Here is a 20,803-nt window from a genome sequence, read left to right as displayed (position 1 = left end):
AAGTTGTTTTGTCAAATCCTGAAAGAATGCATTGTGCAAATAACTATGTTTAGTATGACCATGTGGTGAAACACTCGGTGGCAGAACTGTAAATCACTTTTTGGTCATTTAGAGTTTAGATGAAGGTTTGTGGCTTGTTTTTACCTCTTTCGAGGTGAGATTCTCCAAACACTTGAAGAAATGACTGGTAATAGTACTGGTCTTGAAATCCCAAATCTATCATTTGAGGCAGCACAGCTCAGATGAGAAATTACTTTTACCCTGAGCCAGTTCTAAAATAGATTATGTTGGCTGTGGTTCTGATAAAAAAAAGAGATCTGAGAAAATAAAGCATCATCAAATCTTCCTCTACATGGAATAAGTGAAATAAGTGGTGGCAAACTGGACTTATCTGACTGGAGATTAATATGCTCTTTCTTACTGAAAGTTTCCAATTACCACTTCTGATGGGAACGAGAAAGAGCATGTTAATCCTGACAAACTACAGATTTGAGTAATCATTTCAGTGTCAGATCCAAGAAAGTATCATCTTTTCTCAATTAAAGACATATCTCTTACTTAGTCTGGAGTTTATGATGAGGATGCTATCTGTATGACTTCCCCCTTCTCTCAGCCATGTCTTCATGGGTATTATACAGAGAAATGCTATCAGCTAAAAGCATAAACACTCTAAAGAGACACTGTGTCACCCTTTGAGTTTGCTGTTGGTGGTCATAACCTTTGGACATATTTCTTTTTGTCAGTTGTTCAAATAAACTTTTTCTCGCTGCAAAGAATTATTTCAGGCTTTTCACAAAAGTATCTTTTGGTACAAGGAAGACCCATGTCCTTCAGACAAGAAGCATTTCCTTTAAAAATATTTACCAATTAAGGAATATAATTGCCCTTTCCCACAGTGTTGAGGCATCCTGATACAGCCTCATAACTTACAGCAAGACCAAAACCACACAGAGATTTCACAAAATCAAGGGCTGTGGTGCCTGGAGGGAGGGCAAAGCTGGGATGGAATTTCACTGTCTCAGTTTAAGAATCCAAGCAGAAAAAATTAAGAGCTTAGAGCTGGACACCTTATCAGTCAATTCAAAGGTAAATTACCCCAGAGCAATCTGCATGTCACTGCACACATACTGTGTCCTCTACTGTCGCTGTCATGTTTCTCTTTGCTGATTTGTGTCCGGAGATAGCTCAGGGAAGCCACTTGTAAGTTTTCTGTGCTGTTTAGGTGGCCTGGAGAGGCCCAGGGATGGCCTTGAAGAGCCCGGCGCTTCAAAGGACGAGGAGAGACTTCTGATCTTGTCTCGGTCTCGGTGTTTATTAATTGTTTATCTAAAAGATTTTCTTTCAGCCCGACAGAGGTCTGCACAGCAAGTCAGCCATGGGCACACTGCCGAAGCCCCCGGGGCGGTCACTTATCTTTATACCCTAAGTTACGTGTACAATATTTATCATTTTTCCCCAATACCTTCTACCCTTATTAACCAGTGCACTTTTAGTAATAACCAATCCCAAAGTGCCACCATCACCACAGAAGATGGAGGCCAAGAAGAAGAAGAAGAAGGACAGGACACGCCCCAATTCCTCCATCTTACTTCTCTAGACCCCCCTGTACCAAAATCCTAAACCCTGTGTTTTACACTCTAATTAACTTATCCCTTCACCATTCACCCAGTGAAACCCTCCCAGTCCTCATACAGGTGTCGTCTCCCGTATAGGATCAAAGTCCAGCCACCAGACACTTCTGGCAACATTCCAGGACTCCCGAGCCCCCCAAGGGTGGTCTCGGCCACTCTGCACCTCCATCCTGAGGTGCTGAGATCCCACACTCTACCTGCTGATTAATTGAAATCACATTTAGCTTGTCTGCTTATATGTGACAATCCAATCATAGTAAACCAGACAGTAAACACATTAATTTGCATAAGGTTTAAAGTTCTCTGGATAAACTAGATTACATACTTAATAATAAAAAGGTTTTTTTATGATTTTAGGGCAACTTAATTAAGCTAGTGCAACTTTTAGGAAAACAGGCAGGTTAAAATTTCCAGAAGATGAACATCTTCTCAATGTTTAATCTTTATTCCTTTGAAACATGTGCATAGATTTCTAGTTTTATAACAATACTTTTAATCTATATAAATTTTTCTGATTTTATATTCCGTTTTGCTTGAAGTGTATTACATTTTTAAAATTAAAATAATCTAACAGCATGAATACATCTATAGAACCTTTAGTTGCTTGAAAGTTCCTTTGACAGTAAGCCTCTACAGTGGAGACCAGGAGAGACATAAGTCTAATGAAATGCAAGTTCCTCTTAATTACCGACAATATTTGAAAATCACAGTAGCAAAACTGATTAAAAACCCTCAAAATTGCAGCAAAGCTATTCCATGTGCTGATACTTGCACATCAGAGTAAACTTTATTGTTTTGGTGCCACGTACTGTGGATGGATGGCAATGAAAATAAAATTTGGCCGTTACAAAAAATTTCCATGTGAAGCTTGAAAGTTCTACGTTTTGCCAGGCATTTGATACATTTTGAGTATACTATTGACTGTCAAATATTTACTTTATGCTTCACAAACAGAATTTGCTATCTAGGCTCAAAACTGAATAGTACCTCATACATTCAATCCTGTATTTTAAGTATGATGGTGAAAATGCCATGCCAGGAAAACAGAAGAACAACTATAACATTATTCATTACTAGTATTAATTTGGAATATAAAAACATCAAGGTCTTCTGCAATGTGCTGAGACGAAACTGAAATTTCTCATCCCTTATGGGCAATCTTGTAATATTAAAACATATATCTTTTGTATAGATGTTTTGAAATACCCCATAGAAATTTAGATTTCTGCTATGGAAATCTAGAAGATGATTAATTGAACCTACAGAACTGGAATAATTCTGTGTACAATTATAGACCTTCAAAGAAGCACATAGAAATCAGCATTACACTATACAGGTTGTTAGTATGTTTATCCTTTTGAGTTTTTATTGGTCCCTTTTAAAAAAAGAGCTGCTCTGTAGTAACTTATTTCTTTAGGCAACTGGTGACTGTGTGGCACACAGTAACAGATGAGGTCTGTGTTTTTAGAGGCAAATAGGTGCAGGACTTCAAACAGCCACTCCCTGCCCCAGTTCTTTAGGAAACCTCTGTGTGTGATGAACGTCTAAAAGTGAATTTACAGCTGGGGAGCGGAACGCTGTCCTTTGTTCAGGGAACTCTTGGGGCTGAGAGCAACACAATAGTAAATACATTTAGCCAGCAAAAAACTCTTCTGGAGTCAGAAACAAATTAAATCTGCATGCCTGTTCTTGCTTCACTAGACTGGAAAAATGTGGCTATGACACTGTGATTAAAAAACAAATGCAGACACACTGCAACCATTGCCTAGCTGCCAAAAACACAGTTTTACAGAACTATCAGCAAAATTGTCCAGAAGCCAAATTTTTAACCACTGAGGAAATTTGTGCTCTCAAAATAGCTCAGGCTACTTTGTTCCATTAACTGCTCTACATAATTAAAGATACTGCTCACAAAAAAGATAGAATTAAACACTAGTGCATTTTTTCTTCCATTCTCCCTTTTATTATTGCTTTTATGTAAAGAGTAGCCAAATGTGTAATAATAATTGCTGTTTTATAATGTCTTATTCATGACAAAACAGTCTGGTTTGCAGAGGGGCAAGGGATTAGGGCCAATATGTGTGATTTTTATTTTGAAAATAATAAGAATGCTGGTGCTTGCATTTTTTACAATTCTTACATCAAAATACTTTTTACTATAAGTAGGACTTATACCTGTGTTACTTGCACATAAGGACTTCCTCTAGAGATTTATTAGAAATAAATGAAGAGCCTATATTAACAACCAGTTCTGAGATGGAGCATAAGAGCTATTCACTAGTGTGTAGGACAGTAACACTAATTTTAAACGAAGAATAAACTGTACTTCCTCAACCAATTAATTTTGAGATAAAAAGGATTGAGGCCTTTATTCATGGAATCTATATATCACAGACCGCATGGGAAGAGACTGTATATTATACCTGTATAATATAATAATCTATATAATAATAATATAGATTATGATCTATATTATAATAATTATATATATGTATAATAATATTATAAAGGTATATAATAATATACTTATATTGTTTCTGTGACAGGTTGCACAAACTAGATTTCTTCATCTAAAGGAAAAAACCCCACTGCTATCACAGTGCTTCCAATCTTTCCCAGATCTATTGAGGAAGGCTTGCATATGAATAACAAAGACTGGGTTTTCCATACATATGAGCATTTTATTAGTTTCTTAATTTAGGTAAGTTATGATTCTTTGCTCACTGAAGACAGTGGGAATCTCTCTGTTGATTTCAGTGGAGTCAGTCCAGGCCAGTTCTCCCTGGGCTTGGCTTTGCTTCATCGGCCAGGTGTTGTGACTGAAGATATCACATCAGTCATACTGTTTGCATCTTAAATTAGAACAGAATATAACAAATCCAATAACTGTATAGATTTAAACTGCATGTTTGTGTGCTACCAAACCCTAATGGAAGTTAGGAAAAAAACTTTTAATCTGAAAGTAGGATTATTTATAAAGGAATGAGTCCAGCTTTACTTTACATACAAGGGATTTTCAGAACCTGTAGCTACATATGAGGATGCTGACACATAGTATTAATTATATTAGTGACAGAGCAATAGGGATTAATCTCAATCTTCCAGACATATAAAATATGTTTTCAAATTGACTAGGTAGGATGTAAAGTCCAGAGGAAAACTCAGTACCTTTTGAACTCTGATTTTGTTTCTATATTTTCCCCAAACTAAATTTGACAGTCGATGGGTGGTTTTGAAACAAGAAACTGGAGGTAATGTTTGCTGCAATTTACTGGGAGGCTTCTCCCCCAAAACTGGCATCATATTAACAGCAGAGCTAATTTACAGTTCTGATGATCAAATTGCGCTGATCACCAAGCAGAATATATGTAATGTGAGAAAAAATATTGCAACAAATTTCTTAGAAAATCAGGCAGGAAAAACATCTATTCAGTCTTTCACTGGTTCAAAATTTACCTGCATTTAGAATTTTTGCATACTATTTTTAAATTAGTATGTTACGACTACAAAATGGCAACTGACCCAGTGTTGTATCCAGCAGAGATAATTACACAAAAGTTGTTTGATTGAGAACTTTGCCCTTTTACCACTGCAATCAATAGTAGGACAATTTTAGTCAGGGAAAGCTGACTCTTATCTGGGAAAAAAATATCAGAGAATAAAAAAAAAGAAAAAAAGTGTAAGATTTAAAATTTAAATATTTAATTAGGAGCATATGAAAGAACTTTTTTGTGTCTAAAGCTATTCTAGATATTTTGAAAACAGAAATATCCATGGATCATTACTGGCAGCGTTAGCTGTCTTCTTCCAAATGCATGGAGTACATCTATGTTATGATTAACTTTTCTTTATTTTCCCAATATTTTGTGTGTCAAGATTGTTCATCAAAAGAAACACACATCTTGTAATGAGAAAAAAACACTTAGGCTCACTGCAAATCTGCATCGTAAGTATCGTTGTTCTGTTATTTTTGCTTTGCATTAATCAACTGTTACCTTTTATCTATTGTTAGCTTTGTTTTTGTTTCATCATTAAACATCACTGTGAAGGCAGAGATCTCAAAACTCTTCTTTCCATGAATTTGTGCTTGGGAATACATACCTGGCATGTTTAACATGCCACTGGACATCACAGAGTTTGCCTAGAGATTGTTTAGACTGCATTAACAGTCATATTGCAGCAGTAGTGTCTTCAGTGCAAGAAGTATTTGTTACTTATTTTAGGAAAAATTTCCATGTCAACACTGCCACGGCATGATGTGAGCAGAATTTGTGATTATGCCTATTTATCCTTGCTCAGGTTTAAAAAGTAATGCAGTCAACAGAACTTCTAACCCCCGTCTATAAATGCCAAGTAGCTACAGATTCAAACCTCCCAGCTGTAAATAAATGGGAAAAGCTCTTCCCTGTAAAATCAGGCTGAAGCCATTATGTTTGAAATCAAAGATACTAGATCTAAACAATATCTGCTCTGCTTTGCCAACTTCATCTTTAAACAAGCTTGGGCGCAGAAGGATGCTGAAATTGCTATCTCTTATTTCACTACACATTTTGAATTTTGCAAATAGATGCAAAAATAACTCCAAATGAAACATGATAGAGGCTAAATTGCCTCACAATGCCCTCAGCCTAATTAAGGACTGGGTACTTCAGCAAGGATGAGCATGGAGCAGGACCGCAGAGTAAAATTTACTGCTCTCTCGAGCCTATAAAAGGAAATTCCTCAAAACCATAAGCTTTATGACAAATTACAAAACTTTAAACTATTTTTATTTAAAAATATTATTTTCATGACAGATCTGCTGAGATGCTTGCTTCCTCTTGGTGGACTATGTTTTCGAGTTCAAAAGGTGAGATTACATTTTCCATGCACATTTAAGGTTATCCAGCCATAGTTCAAGCAGAGCCTCCCATCACTGCAGGGATAAATTGCCAGCTGCCTCCTCTTATTGCGGTTTACTACATTGCCTCAAGCTCTTCCCCATTAGGGTATAGCACACAGTATTTTATTGATTTTGGAAAGCATGCTAAGTGGCAAAGGCATGAATTTTCAAAGATAAGTGGCTTCACTCTAGTGTGAAATATCAGCTATAACTCATTCCTTTCCAGAAGTGGAAGAAATGCTGAAGAAGAGCTAGGATATCCACACCCTGAGGTTAAGCACTAACACAGCACTCTGAGTCTGTTCCCAACTCTACCTTTGATCCTAATTTGAGATCTTCACTACTCTGGACCTTATTTTAATGTTTACTATTTGGAAGTGGAAAGGAGGGTGGAAGTGAAAGAGGAAGCAGAATTGAAGGAGGCACCACAAAGCCAATCTTTGTGTGCCTAAACTGGATAATGAGCAGTGATCATAGCACATTTGAAAACACATGTCTCAGTGTGGATTTGGTTTAGTTTGAAATATTCATAATCATGTTTTGCTGTTACGAGGCACACAGTGCCTGAAACAAGACTAATACTGCAAATAATCTCAGAGAATACAGCAACAATTTCTTACAACAATAATTTCTTACAAATATAATCTTACAAAGATTACAACTATAATTTCCTTATAGAAATAAAATGGGGAATGAGACAAATTTGTTCACTAACAGAAGAAAGGAACCACTACAAGATAGTTGGAGTGAAACACCTAATGACATATTTTGCTTTGTGTTTCCATGCTATACAGCTGCTTTTACTATAGACTTAAGATAGTGCTTTACCATTACTGTTAGTGAAATGGTTTACCTAGCTCTGTTTGAAATATATGCACTAAGAATGAAAAATGAAAAAAAAAGAGGGGCATTTTTGAACTGCTTTGAGGGTCTTCATAGATTTTTTTGCCTCCCACACTTGTTGGGTTGAATCCTGTAGACTGGTCACCTCCAAGTTTCCCACATTGATGCAAAAGTGCTCAGGAATTGAGAAGCTGAGTTATTTAATTGGAATACCTCATACATAAGATTAAAATTTCTATGGCACTAAATGAAACAATTGCTACACTGGCATAATTTCAGTTTTAATTTCTTTTCTGTAACCAAGACCAATGATTTTAACTGAAAACTAGTTGTAAATTTAAAAAAAAATGGGGAGAGAAGCCAGATATAACTGCTGGCATGAGGCAGGCATCCTGAAGTGATCCTAGGAATGGCAGGGGACAAAGAAAAGACATCTGGTTTCTCTGTCTCAGGAACATTGAGGCCTCTTTTCTTGTATTTTAAGCGAGATGAATAATCAAAACCAGAGTTACCCCACAAAGATCTCCCCACTTCCCGTGTGTGGAGTCATTGCAGAAAATCTCCTCAGAACATTCCCTATACTCAGAGAAGGAAGAGACTTTTTAACTGTACAACAAACTATGACTGCAATATAAATTTTTGAGAAAACATTCCTGCTGCATATTACACTAATGCATTTCTAAATGAGAAGAGGAGGTCAAGATATGAGAAAAACATGAGCAGCATAGATTTTCCCTGTAGATCGTACAATGAGTCCTCATCTTTTTTAATTTAGGTTTTCAAAAATCAAGGCTAGCTCATTCTTGTATTACAATGCACAGAAGACGATTCAATATCACAGCTGAATTGTTTTGTATGTTCATTTCTATAGAAGAACACTAAGGCATTACTAAGGACTTTTTTATGCATTGCTTCAGGGTTCAGTATTAAATCACTTGCAGCACTCTCCCTGCTCACTGACAACCCATGTTACTTCTAATTGAATTTTTGAAATTGGTTATTCATAATCCAAGAATACCTCAGTTCTGTGTTAGTAATAAGATGAGATGCAAAGAGCTGTTTGATTAATGGTCTCAATGATCTTAAATTTATTTTCCTACCTAAAAAATTCTGTGATCCTATACTGTCTTGTAACTACCATTACAAAACTGTATATATCCTAATTATTATCATACTAAGCTGTATCTTTCAGCAAGTCCTTGTACAACAGACTTTGTGGTATTATACAGAAATGAAATATGGATAAAGCAACTGTTTATTGTCCTTGGACTTCTTAAACATGAGAGGGCATCATCATTGGCAATTCCTGCTGCTGTAGGTCAAGATGACTAAAGAAAATACAGAGCAAGCAATTTTTGTTCAGGACTTTGATTATTTACAACAGAAACCAGGTATATAGCACCAACAAATGGTATAAAACTACAAAATGGTGCAGGTCCATTATATGGGATTAGAATTTAAAATCATTTTCATATGGAGTAAGACCCTGAAATTGCATAGGTATAATGAAAAGATACTTCACATAGGTACACAAATCAGCTTCACATGCAATGAGAACAACTACTTTCAAAACCTCATTGACTTTACTGAGAGTGCTGGTGAAAGATACCTTTACCATATTTTGTTTGAAATTTCTTTCACAAAATTTCTTTCAGTATAGATAGCATGGAATTTTCACTTAATATTTTAATTCTTTGCAGTCCTCCTTCCCAGACCTGATGGCCTGGATGCCAGACATGCCTGTCTGGGACAGACAAACAGTTCAGCTGCTTGGCCCTGGGGGCTGGAGGCAGAGTGTGGGGCAGGGCATGGTGCACCTGGATGTCCTCCATGGCTACAGGAAAACTACCAAGGAGTAGGAAGCTTACTTCCCCCATCTGCCATGGATCAGCAGCTCTGGAGAGCACCTCTGAAATATCCAGGCTGTAAGTAAGATGACAATAACAGTAAATAAAATGTGCTAGGGTCCATTTTCTCTCCCTGTGGTCTTAGCTCACAACCAAATGGTGAAGCTCTCTCCTCACACAACACAGAGGCCCCTTTCCAGACTATCCCAGGGCTGTGCCACCTCTGAGCTGTGTCCAAACACTGCATGGGAGATGCTGCTCAGCATGGACAAGAGCTATGCCAGGTCCATGCTCACAAAGAAGCAGCATGGACAGATAAGTGCCCATGCAAAGCCCTTCCTGGTTTGCAGTAGAGGTAAAGCCAGAGCCCATGAGCCAAGGCAAGATCACAGCTACCATCCAGAGGGGCGAGGAGTGACAAGGATCAAAACAGCAAGCACAAGAGGTCTGACTATGTGTACACCCTGGGATTTTCACATTCCCAACCACCAAAGCTTGCTGGTAGTGCAGCGTGCACAATACACTTACAGAAGCACATGTTTCTCCCAATTTAGGGCATAAATAATTCCTGTAAAACCTTGAAAATTCTTCTAAATTCTATTTCCTGCATTAAGTCACATAAAGCTTTTCATAAATTCTGTTGGAGCACACATCTAACACTCCTCATCTAACACTCTTTGAGAGATCACATACATACATTTGTAGACATCAAAATGACATGTACAAAGAAGCTCAAAGCAGGGAAAAAAATGGATACTGGTAACTGATACCATATACAAAGAAAAATGTGGCTCACTCTTCTTTCCCTAGCAAATGGTTTGCTAGAGAAGGAGGGTGGCTTTGTCAGCTAAAGCAGACCTGCTGCACCCTCTGCAAAGCATGTAACTTTCCTACTGCTGGCACTGCACAGGCTCCTGTTGGGTGTGAGCACTGCCTGGGTTTCAGTGACTACAGGTGCTAGGGACAAGGCAAAGCCACAGCCACTCACCGCAGTTGTCTTCGTCAGCCCGATTCCCGCAGTCATCCTCACCATTACAGTGCAGCTGCTGGGGCAAGCACTTTGTGATATTGCCACATGGAAAGTAGCCCAGGGGGCACCTGGTGCCAGCTCCAGAAACATGGTCTTCCAAAGAGTCACAGATGACTAAATAGGAACAGAAAAAATACGTTTATTTTATGGTGTGTTTAAAGGTATTTGATACTATGCCTTTCTAAGTACTCATTTACATTTGAATGTGAATATAAAGCAACAAAAGTGTATTAATTTGTTGGACATGACATTAAAACCAGGATATGAAGTACTTGTTAAACTTGGCAAAAATCTTCTATATTGTTAGCTAATTAAAATTCCATTTGATATAAAGCAAACAGGTAATTCCTCCCTATTCTTCCTCAGAACAAGATCAAAATGTTAATTATACAAGACCAATGACCTAAGGCTACCATTTTAAAGGATTTTTTCACTATTTACTATAACGATATTCAAGATAAGCTATAGGTATTCCTGCCTATGGAAGGGTGGTTGGAGGTAGATGATCTTTAGAGTCTCTTCCAACCCAAACCATTCTATGACATTGATTTGTGCTGAAATTTTAGATCCAGATAGATAAGCCCCTTTGTACAAAGTCATATCTATATATGTTTGATTATATTTCAATTTTAAAGAAACTACTTGGTGTAAATGGATCAAGGATCAAAAAACAAGGAAACTAAGATGAAATCCATGACACAGTTTTGCTGAAAACTTAGTAAGACATCATGAAGGGGCCAGTTATGAATCCTTCAGAAGAGCTGTCAGTCTGATCCAAAAAACTGTGGAGATATTGGTCAGAATATATCAGTGCGAAGTTTAGACACACAGGTGCTGTTCTGCTGAGCCTGTGCTCTGTAGGAAGGAATTTCAGAGAACACAGGACTTCATTGAAGCAGTGCTGAGGGGAAAGGTAGAGAGATGCTGATGAGAGACAGTCAGAGTGGCGGGAGGACTCTGCCTGCCCTCTGTTATTCAGTTCCCTGTGCTGCGGAAGCTGCAATCACCCACATCTGCAGATGCACGATGCCTAACCAGTCCCACCAGTGCACCTGAGGGACAAATTCTGCCATCACCATTTTTTTTCCAAAAAAGAGTGACTTAACTGCTCCTTCTGTAATGGATTGCAGGATGCCAAGTCAGATTTCTTCTTGTACAAGACCAACTTCTTCCCAAGAGCGTACTATGGAGAGTGTTTAAAATTACACTAGAATTAAATTTGTTCAGCTCACAATACGTTGGAAATGGAGAAAAGCATCATCAGGACAGAACACTTTCCAGTGTTCTTCACTTCCAAAGCTTCTCTAAACCTACCTAGTACCCTTCTGCAAGGCCCTGCTAATTTAATTTTTGAAGTACTTTCAAAAAGGAGTATAACTTTTTCTTAGAGCTACCATTTGACTTAATGCATACTGTTACAAAAAACTCCAAAAATCAAATACAGATTTTATTTTAAATTTCATTGCGATCTTAGAGCACTTCAGATACTCTCTAAAAACTTTATTAACTGTGATGTGATGCTTGTTCAGATAGTAAACTGCTAATTCTGAAACATGCAATTATTTTTCCAGGCTATTTGCAAAGACAAAGTATAAATCTTTCACACAACTTTCCCAGATTAACAAGGAATCTTCTTGGAAAATGTCTAATTTTTTGCACTCATTTTTCTCTTGAACTAAGAGAAATCACCTGAAATTCAATCAATTACTTCAGATTCACAAAAAATCCCTTCCAGAAGAACTTCCAGTTAAGCCCTTGACAATGTTTAAAACTGAAAAATTGGAATGTAAGAGCTGTAGCTGCAGAAAATGGAGATAAGTATCCTCTATATGTACAGAATTATCCTTGCTGTCAGAAGCATCCTGCATAGAAATTCTTATATTCCACCTAACCACCACTGAATGATTTAGAAAAGTTGATTTGCTTTTATCCACAAGTACATAACCCATGCAATTACTCAAAGATCATCAGCTCCTTAAGGCTTTTATGTATGGGTACCAAAAATAAAGCTACATCCTAATCACAGGGTGAATTCACACTTGCACACTGTTCATAAATTTCTCTGCTGCTCTATGCTTGTATTCAGAACATTATGATTAACTTGTTCCACCCAAAAAGAAGTAGCAAGAAAAGCTTATGTAGGCATACTGTTAAGCAAACAGTGTATACGTACTATTTAGTGTCTTGAGTGTCTTTCTTAGCACAAAGCTGAGCAGGCAACTGAGGCTCCATTAGGAGCAATAATTACCTGTTACAATCTGGGTACCTACCAAACCATTGGTAAGAGACATGTGTATGGAAAAAACCACCATAAATGAAAACATCCCAAAGAGACCATCAAAAAACCTCTCACATTTTGTCAAGCTTTTTATCCTACATGCTAGAGACATATTTAGACTGATCTGAACCTTGTGCTTAAAGGGGCTGATCTCCATGCAATTTGAATTTCAAATGAAAGAGTTTATCTTCTCACACTAGCATTCAATGGAATTTCACAGCATGTTCCAAAAATTATTAATTATTCAAATAATATTAATCCCTGAACTAATAATGAATTTGCTGCTGCATTTTAGAAATCTGTACTTTGCCACAAAGAATAAGTCCCTCATGATGTTCAATGTTTTGAATTCTCAGTACATTTATAGCCTCGATGATATCTATTCTGAATCTCTGCATTATTCATTTGTGCTATGTTGGATTACCCTGGCATGTAAATATCTGCCTGGGAAAGGAGACAACACAGCTTCAAAACTCAACAACTTCATCCCAGTTATAAAATCTGTGAAAGCACTGGTCTTTGTCCACTGACTTGTTAACATGACTTTGTTTATGCAAAAAAAGACAGAAGTTTGGACTCTGCTGATTGCAGGAGATTTATGTCTGGAAAAGCCCCCAGTTCTCTGGGGAAATATTTGGTAAAGCTGACGAAGGTAGACAGAAGATAAGACAGTAAAAATTGTTGTAAAATGCTAGATAATATTCAAACAATTATCTTTCAGATTGAGGAAATTAAACTTCGGTCTTTTATGTGAGGAAAATAAAGATAGCAATGCAACAACAGCAATTAAAAATTATGATTATTGTTTTGCAAATACAGACTTTACTGACATTGGAGTTCACCATGACAAGATAATGATCTATCACTCCATCTTTGTGATGTGGTATTAAAGTTGTTGGCTTTTCTACATTTGATTGATTTTCCACTATGAAAAAATTGAACCACTCTTCTTGTATCATGATTTTCTTTTTTTTTGGCAGCTGAAAGATGAAAAGTGATAAACCCATGACAGACTTGCTTATCAGGTTTGCTTTTACAGATGCCAAGTAAAAGAGCCTCTTCTTTATATACCTCGTAGAGAAAATCATCTCCCGCTTCCTGTGACATAGAGATAATTGCAGACATTTCAGCTATTCTGCTCCAGAAAATTTCTTCTCATAACTTTAAGCATAAATATTAAAATATTTTCAATGTTTTAAGAAAAAGAGAAAAGAAATAGGTGAGCTGGTATCAGTACAGACAGCAAAATGGCAAAGAACTTCTTTCTGACTCTTGTCTCAATACAGAAAAATGTTCTACTTAGCAGCATGTTCATGATACTGCAAATTAAATATTTCTGACTATTGTGTATTTAGGGTTCCCTGAAATCCCCCAGATTAATCTCAAATTTTCAAAAATAAAAGAAGAATTTCTGTTGTGCACTTTTTAAGCTTGTCCGGACTGGCTGCTTTGAGATGCTTATTGCTGTAAGACGCGTGCAGTGAGGAAGAAGGTGGAAAATTTTCCCTGTTTGTCTTTAAATACCTGACCGAGTTAACTCTGCTTCCCTTTGCTAAAGGAATAAGCATGAGTTGGGTTGTCATCTAGTAAATATGATAAGGCTTTTAACTCTGTAGCATGGATGCAGAATCACTGGGGAGAGAACATGACAGCCCCTCTTCAAACAGTCATAAAATGAAATCGAAAGAAGGAACGCATTTGGGAAAGCCAAGAACAAGATGTTCCCAGGACAACATGGCTTGGCTTCCAACTGAATTGATTAATTAGGCTTGCTAGTTTTGTGCATTCTTTGAAATACAGGGGTTGGGTCACAAGTGCTGTTTGAGAAACCAAATAAGGCACACGCGCACTATGAGAACACAGACTTAACACTTGGAGGTTCCATAAAAGAAGCGAGGATGACTCCGTAAAGGGAACAGCTCTGGGCTGATGGGACTGAGCCTTGAGCACTGAAACCATCCAAAGGCATTACTCATTGCTTGGTACCCCCTAGTCACACCAGTCTCAACTGTGCCTCATATAGGTTTAAATAAAGGCATATCGTAATACCAGGAAAATATTTATGTGTTTTCAAGAATTTGAATAGCATGAAGTCCAGTGTCATGAATCCAAAATGACTCATGAGTTCCATCAGCCAAATAAGCTAACTTGTTTTTCCTCACTTTAAGTGAGTTAGCACTTCAAAAGTGTTGAGGAAATCCAATTGCTTTTTAAAAAGGCTCCTTAGATGCCAAGAACTGAGGAGTGATTATGGTACTGAAGAATCCATCCTGTATTTTTCCATTTTTCTGATGGAAAATTATTTTACCTACAGAAGCCCAAGTTCTTCAAATGCACTCATGCAAAACCAGTGGCACTTTTACACTCTTACACAACTTTTTTTAGTTGCTGTACTTCTAGACACAGTGGAAGATAGACTGGAGAAACAAAACACTGAAAATATTCTTGCTTTGATACAGAATGTTCTGTTCTAATAAAACAGAATCAACTCAGAAAATATTGAAGTTAAAATCAATTTCACCTGTAATTTTTGTGCTAGCTTGAATTCTTCAAGCTGACAGTTGATTAAAAAATATCCTGTTCTGCTGAATGGTATATTAAGGGCATGTGAAATGGTTTTGAAAAACCTTTAACATAACATAGAACAGGTCTCATAGGCCTCTTACCTTCATTTGTAAAGATGAATCATCAGAACAAGGTTATAAAAGTTTACAACTGTGAATTATTTAACCTTACATGATCTTTAATTAATTATTAAGAAAGAATAGAAGTGACTAGTGACTGATCAGCTTTGATCAGATGTATCTGAATTACCAAATGACAAAAAAGAAGATACAACTTAAAAAGATATTTTTTAAAAAAAAATTTGTTATCTGAATTTGACCATTACAACAATATGTAGAAGTGAATGAAGAGATGGAGTTAATTCTTAGATTATTTTCCTGGTTTTGTTCAGAATTTTCAGCTTTTTTCCCACTAAATATGGGATTTTTGAGTAATATATGACAGAGACAAGGATGAAGTTAGTCCATCATGTTTAAGGATAGAAATAAAAATTACCTTCTGCATAATTTCATTTATCATATTATGAATTTATTGGTGAGAGTGCTTTTTTTTCTTCAAGTAATTTTATAAAGACTCTCCTAAAATTTTCTTTTAAGAAAAGCTTTCTAGTGATATCTGGGAAAATGTAAGAGGATTCTCATATTATTAAATGTCAATAAAACTAAAATTTAAACTTCCCATAAATAGCATATTGAAAATAGATTCCAGATTAATACAAGAACAAAACAGAGTTTATACACTTGTACTTTAGTGCTGTTAATGTACACACACTTGGGGTAACACCCTGGGCAAAATTTGTATACCAAAATAGACCTTGGTCTAGTGGCAATAGATTCTTTGGCATTAATCCTTGAGACAAAGTGTCTGTGGCTTAAAAGATTTAAATATATGCACAGGGCACTCAGAGAGGTGTAATCAAACTGCTATCACTGCACTGCCTTTTCTGTAATTTGTGCCTCTGCTTTGGTCGTTTTCCAGCCCTGAAGTCCATAACATTTTCTAAATGTATGTATTTATTGCATATGCATTGTGTTTTTAATTCTAGGTTTGATTGGGTGCAAGTGACACAGTGTCATTTATTATCAGTATGACAGATTAATTTCTAAAACACTAGAAATTGTTTTGAATATTTAGCTATTACCTTTGCAACCAGAAATACACTTTCAGTTTTATTGCATTACATTTATCTTTAGCAAACTACATTAGATGTCACTCTAGGAATGTGTAGTACTTGAACTACACAACTAAGTTTATATTTGCTTCCATTAAACACAATATATTGAAATGGATTTTAGCAAAAATGATGCATATATAATGACTATTGCACAACAATCTGGTAATTATCCTGGATTTTAATTTCATAAAGTACCTTCATACCTTGCTGTAGATTACACAATGCTTTAATTTCAGAAACATTTTCCAAACCAGAAAATTTGTGCTATCTTTTTTGAAAATAGCACCTCCAATCTCACAACAACATCACTAGTTATCAGTTATGCCACAGATAATTCAGTCTAATTAATGCAGTTATAGGGTTGGAGGATCCTTGTTGTATAACTGCCAGATAAATCCACTCCAGGGCTGGAAACTGCCAGTAGAACAACTCAGACTGGTGACATGGCACATTGCCACAGCAGTTGGCTTTTATACCTTTTAGTAATTTGTTGTTTTGTTCTGATTGCACAGAACTTAGAATAAGTGCATAAAGAACTGAAAGAGATAATACCTCTAAAAGCCTCAATATTAAGTAAAATAAGTTATCCAAACTCTCAAACTTTTAAGGGCTTTCCCAAAGGATGAGAGTTCAGTATAATACCTAACAAAGACACAAATTAATGAACAGGGCCAAACCGTTTTATTGCTCCACTTCCCCTCTTCTTTCTCTCCCCAAATAAACAGAATTTAAACGATATCTGACTATTATTTCTGTTTAGAAAAAAGTTCTAGCTCCATATTCTGACATGATTTTCCAATAGAAAATACATCAAGGTAAGCTTTCCTTTGCCTCTGTGATTTTTGCCTCAGCGTTACTCCTCAATTTCACCAATTTCTCTTTCACAGCAGGGCGATATCAGGTTGAAAGCTGGCCATGGAAACACTGGGGTTTGGGGTGCCAGGTATTGAGTAGAAATGAAGGCACCAATCCAAATGTGTTAAATACACTGTACTTGTGAGTAGCATCCCACCTGGAAGGCCAGGAAAGGGAAGGGTTAGCCATCAAAATAAAGGAAACTGCTCTCCCAGGAGTTAATTCTTTCTCACAACCACTATTGAGTGTGTTTGGCGTGGTTCTTTGAGCTCCAAAGAGAAAAATGTTTGTTGTAAGTAGTTTTTTCCCTCTCATTTGAAAAGCAGCATTTATGAGGTAACAATTTAAACACATGTAATAATAAAAAAAAAAAAATTAAAAAAGACCTCTGAAGTTTCATACCTGGAATGGCATTTCTGAAATTTTGTAATCCTAGGGTAAAAGGTTTCTTCTACTGCAGTATTTTCCAGGTAACTTAAAATTATTTTTGTATGTTATAACATAGTAGTATGCTAATGACTGTTCTTTATATTTTAAAATCTGAGCAATCTAATAATCCGAAATATACTTTAGCCAAAAAAATTAAGGACAGATGTTTATCAATAAATTAGTGTCCCTCAAGCAACAATCATTCACCTCATCTAGATAATTCTGAATTTCAGTATGTAAGGACAGTAGTTAGAGATTACTACAAGGAAATTAATTTCTGACTTGCTGCTTTCAGCGAGTTAATCCAGTCAACCATGCGTAAAGTAAGCAAAAGTGAAACACTGACTAGTGAAAACTAAATTATTTAAATTACAAACAACAGACATTTGTAATATTTCTCTTAAGTTTCCATAAACAAAAGGCAGATTTAAGTGACTTCATGACACAATGTCATATACAGGAGGAAGTTTGTGTACATGTGCATTCATGCATGGAAGCAAAAAGAAATCCAGCAGATGAGACAGAAAGTACTTGCAGCAAAGCCTTAAGAGAGAGCTGCAATGAGAAAGGGGAATGAAACTAGAGAGGCAATGAACATGAAATTACTTGCTGATATTCAGATTGTAGGAACACATTATTTTGCAAAAGAACAGAACAGAAAAGAATTACGTGGGTATCATTAACTTGTCCTCAAGGCAGAAACCACCTAAAAGTTCATAAACAATTGCCTAACTTTTCTTCTGTCAAAAAGGGCAAGCCTGTCCTCCATTTTTTTCCTGTGAAGTATTTACACTCTCACCCCCACCCCAAAACAGAGGTTATAGCTAAGTTATGCAATTTATTCCAACTTTGGTATGTTCTTGTGGTGGGGAAAAAACCCCACAAAACCCCAAAAACATGGTAGAATGAGTGTCTTGCGTGGTAGAATGAGTGCTGATGATAGAAAAATGGCTTTGAGAACAGCCAGCCCAAACAGTCTGAGGAAAATAACCTGAAGGGTGGCAGTGGGAGATTCTATTATTTTTGTCTTCTTTTGCTCTCTAGTCTCTTATTTTGCTACAGAGGCACTAGAGCTAAGCAAGCTGGACATCAGCCACAATTTCAGATTCCACTATTTTTCCTCTTCTGCCAAGTAACACAATCCAAACAAATCTTTAAAAAATAATCTCAGTTATGCTTTTTCTAAGACTCCAGACAGAGAAAAAGTGTTTGGGGAGCCCTAATGCTGTATTTGAAATATGAAACATAATCTGGGTTTTTTTATCTTTTTCTTTTTTCTCCCTTTATTGTGGCTTTAGTACAGACTAAAAGGATTGCAATAATAGTTCTTCCAATGGAACTAAGCCAGCATAATTTGAAGTGAAGCTCTGAAGCATGCTCAAGATTAATCTTGTAACAATGAAAATACATTATTTCTTGGTCAGCCGGAGACAGGACTGTCTGATATATTTTATTAATTCACATACCTTTGTTACTAAGAACCATTTATAACTATTAAGAATTTAAATAGAATATAGAACTACAAGTTCAGATTTGGGAAGTGGCTCTGCCCTGTGCCCTATGAGATTCCATCCTCCTTAAGTATTATAAAATATGGAACCCTTTGTTGTTCTGTTTTGAAGTTAAGTATTTTAGAAAATCTGTTTCTAAGACCTCACAGAGCTATTTTGCAAAAATCAATTTGCAGAATGTGCTTAAATAAATGCATTATTGTTAGATTCTGACTCATTAATCTTTGCTTCGATTTAAATATGACACGTTTTCCAATCTCTGCTGTATTCCACTGTGAGTACACATAACTCACCACTAAAAGTTGTGACACTCCAGTTAAGTGCATAAAACAGAAATTATCTCAAGTTAATAGGATTTCTGACCTTCATGAAGTGAATAATGTGAGCTGGTTAAACCACAGAACTGGGGACTCATTTAGGCTGGAAAAAGCCTCTGAGATCATGGCATCCAGCTGTTGGACCCCATGACCACAGACATCTGACTTATTCCTTCTTCTGCAGGTTGTATCAAAATGTGCATGCAGATTAAGGGCAATAGATCTTTAAAATATATCTTGTAGATTTTATGTATTTATTAATGTACATAAAGAAATGTCACATTAGCAGCACATATTTAGAAGTTTGTATACCCAAATTAGAAAATATAACAGGAAACAACATTCAGAAATGTGGCTCTGTTTTGGATGCACTTTGGCTAAGCAATATTTTTGTGTGGATTGTTGTGGATTCAACCTTCACATAGTCTATTCTATGTGAAGGTTAAATCACGTAGAATTGTTCCTGTTCCTGCTTCTCTTCATTTCATGCCACTTCATCCAACCTAAAAGAGGATGGTGTCTGCCCCTGACACTGTTTTCTCATTGCCAGCAGTGGAGTGCTCTGTGCCATGTGGAGCTAATCTAGAAACCAAGAAACCAATCTAGTTAAATGATAGTGTGAAACAATGCATATGAAAATGAAAGATTTTATAAGAAAAAAAAGAAAATTTAACCAAATAGCGATAGAACTGAAAGATGTAAAAGATGTTTTATTTTTGCTAAACCAATTTAAGAAAGACATCATGTGACATTTAAATCTTAGGGGTGCAGAAAAACCAGCTATTTAATACCTGTTTCTGATATGTTTTTGGAAAAAGTAGAAAGTGACTGTACTCTCTCTGCATGGTGCTGAGAATCCATACTGAAGAAAAAGCAGGATTTACGGATGCATGTTTGCAGCATTACTTGATTACCAAAAAAGAATTCCTGTCTGAAAACCAGTGTCTATAATTTCTAGTTAAGACTACATAACAGTTGATTCACATGTTTTACATGGAATTGGAGTCCAAAAAATGAGGTCAAGAAGCCTATTTTTATGGTAGGTGTGCCTTCGTAAATAAAACTTCTAAAAATGCAGATTATCTTTGTCAACTGTATTGCTATTAAGTACTCCAGACTAATCAAGGTATTCAATCATGTGGCTTTTAAATTCAATAATTTAATCATTTTCTTCCCCATACACACAAATTTTGGCTTAACTATGATGTGGGCAGTTTCATTAATGGATTCTGCTCTTAGCCTACTACAAAGAAGAGCTGATCTCTTCCTATCTATTCAAAACAAAACAAAACTAAAAAAAAAGGGCAAAAATATATTTCTAAGTTCAAAAATACCACTTCTACCCTCCCAAGCACTATGCCTTTTTCCCTACGTTGAGCATAACATTGACTATCAGGTCTGTGATGGGAAAGTCTCTTCTCCCAGGTCAAGCTAGTTATTT

General features: G+C 36.3%; 1 protein-coding gene across 1 annotated transcript in view; it reads right to left on the bottom strand.

The window, feature by feature from the left end:
- RXFP1 (relaxin family peptide receptor 1) overlaps nt 1-20,803 on the bottom strand; it is a 50,366-nt gene that overhangs the window by 19,426 nt on the left and 10,137 nt on the right. Inside the window, exon 3 of the mRNA XM_059470546.1 lies at nt 10,192-10,347. Within this exon, the coding sequence (XP_059326529.1) occupies nt 10,192-10,347 (156 nt within the window). The remainder of the gene's footprint in view (nt 1-10,191; nt 10,348-20,803) is intronic.

The sequence above is a fragment of the Ammospiza nelsoni genome, chromosome 4, assembly GCF_027579445.1.
Source record: "Ammospiza nelsoni isolate bAmmNel1 chromosome 4, bAmmNel1.pri, whole genome shotgun sequence".
Taxonomy (NCBI): domain Eukaryota; kingdom Metazoa; phylum Chordata; class Aves; order Passeriformes; family Passerellidae; genus Ammospiza; species Ammospiza nelsoni.
This window is presented reverse-complemented; position numbering and strand designations above follow the sequence as displayed.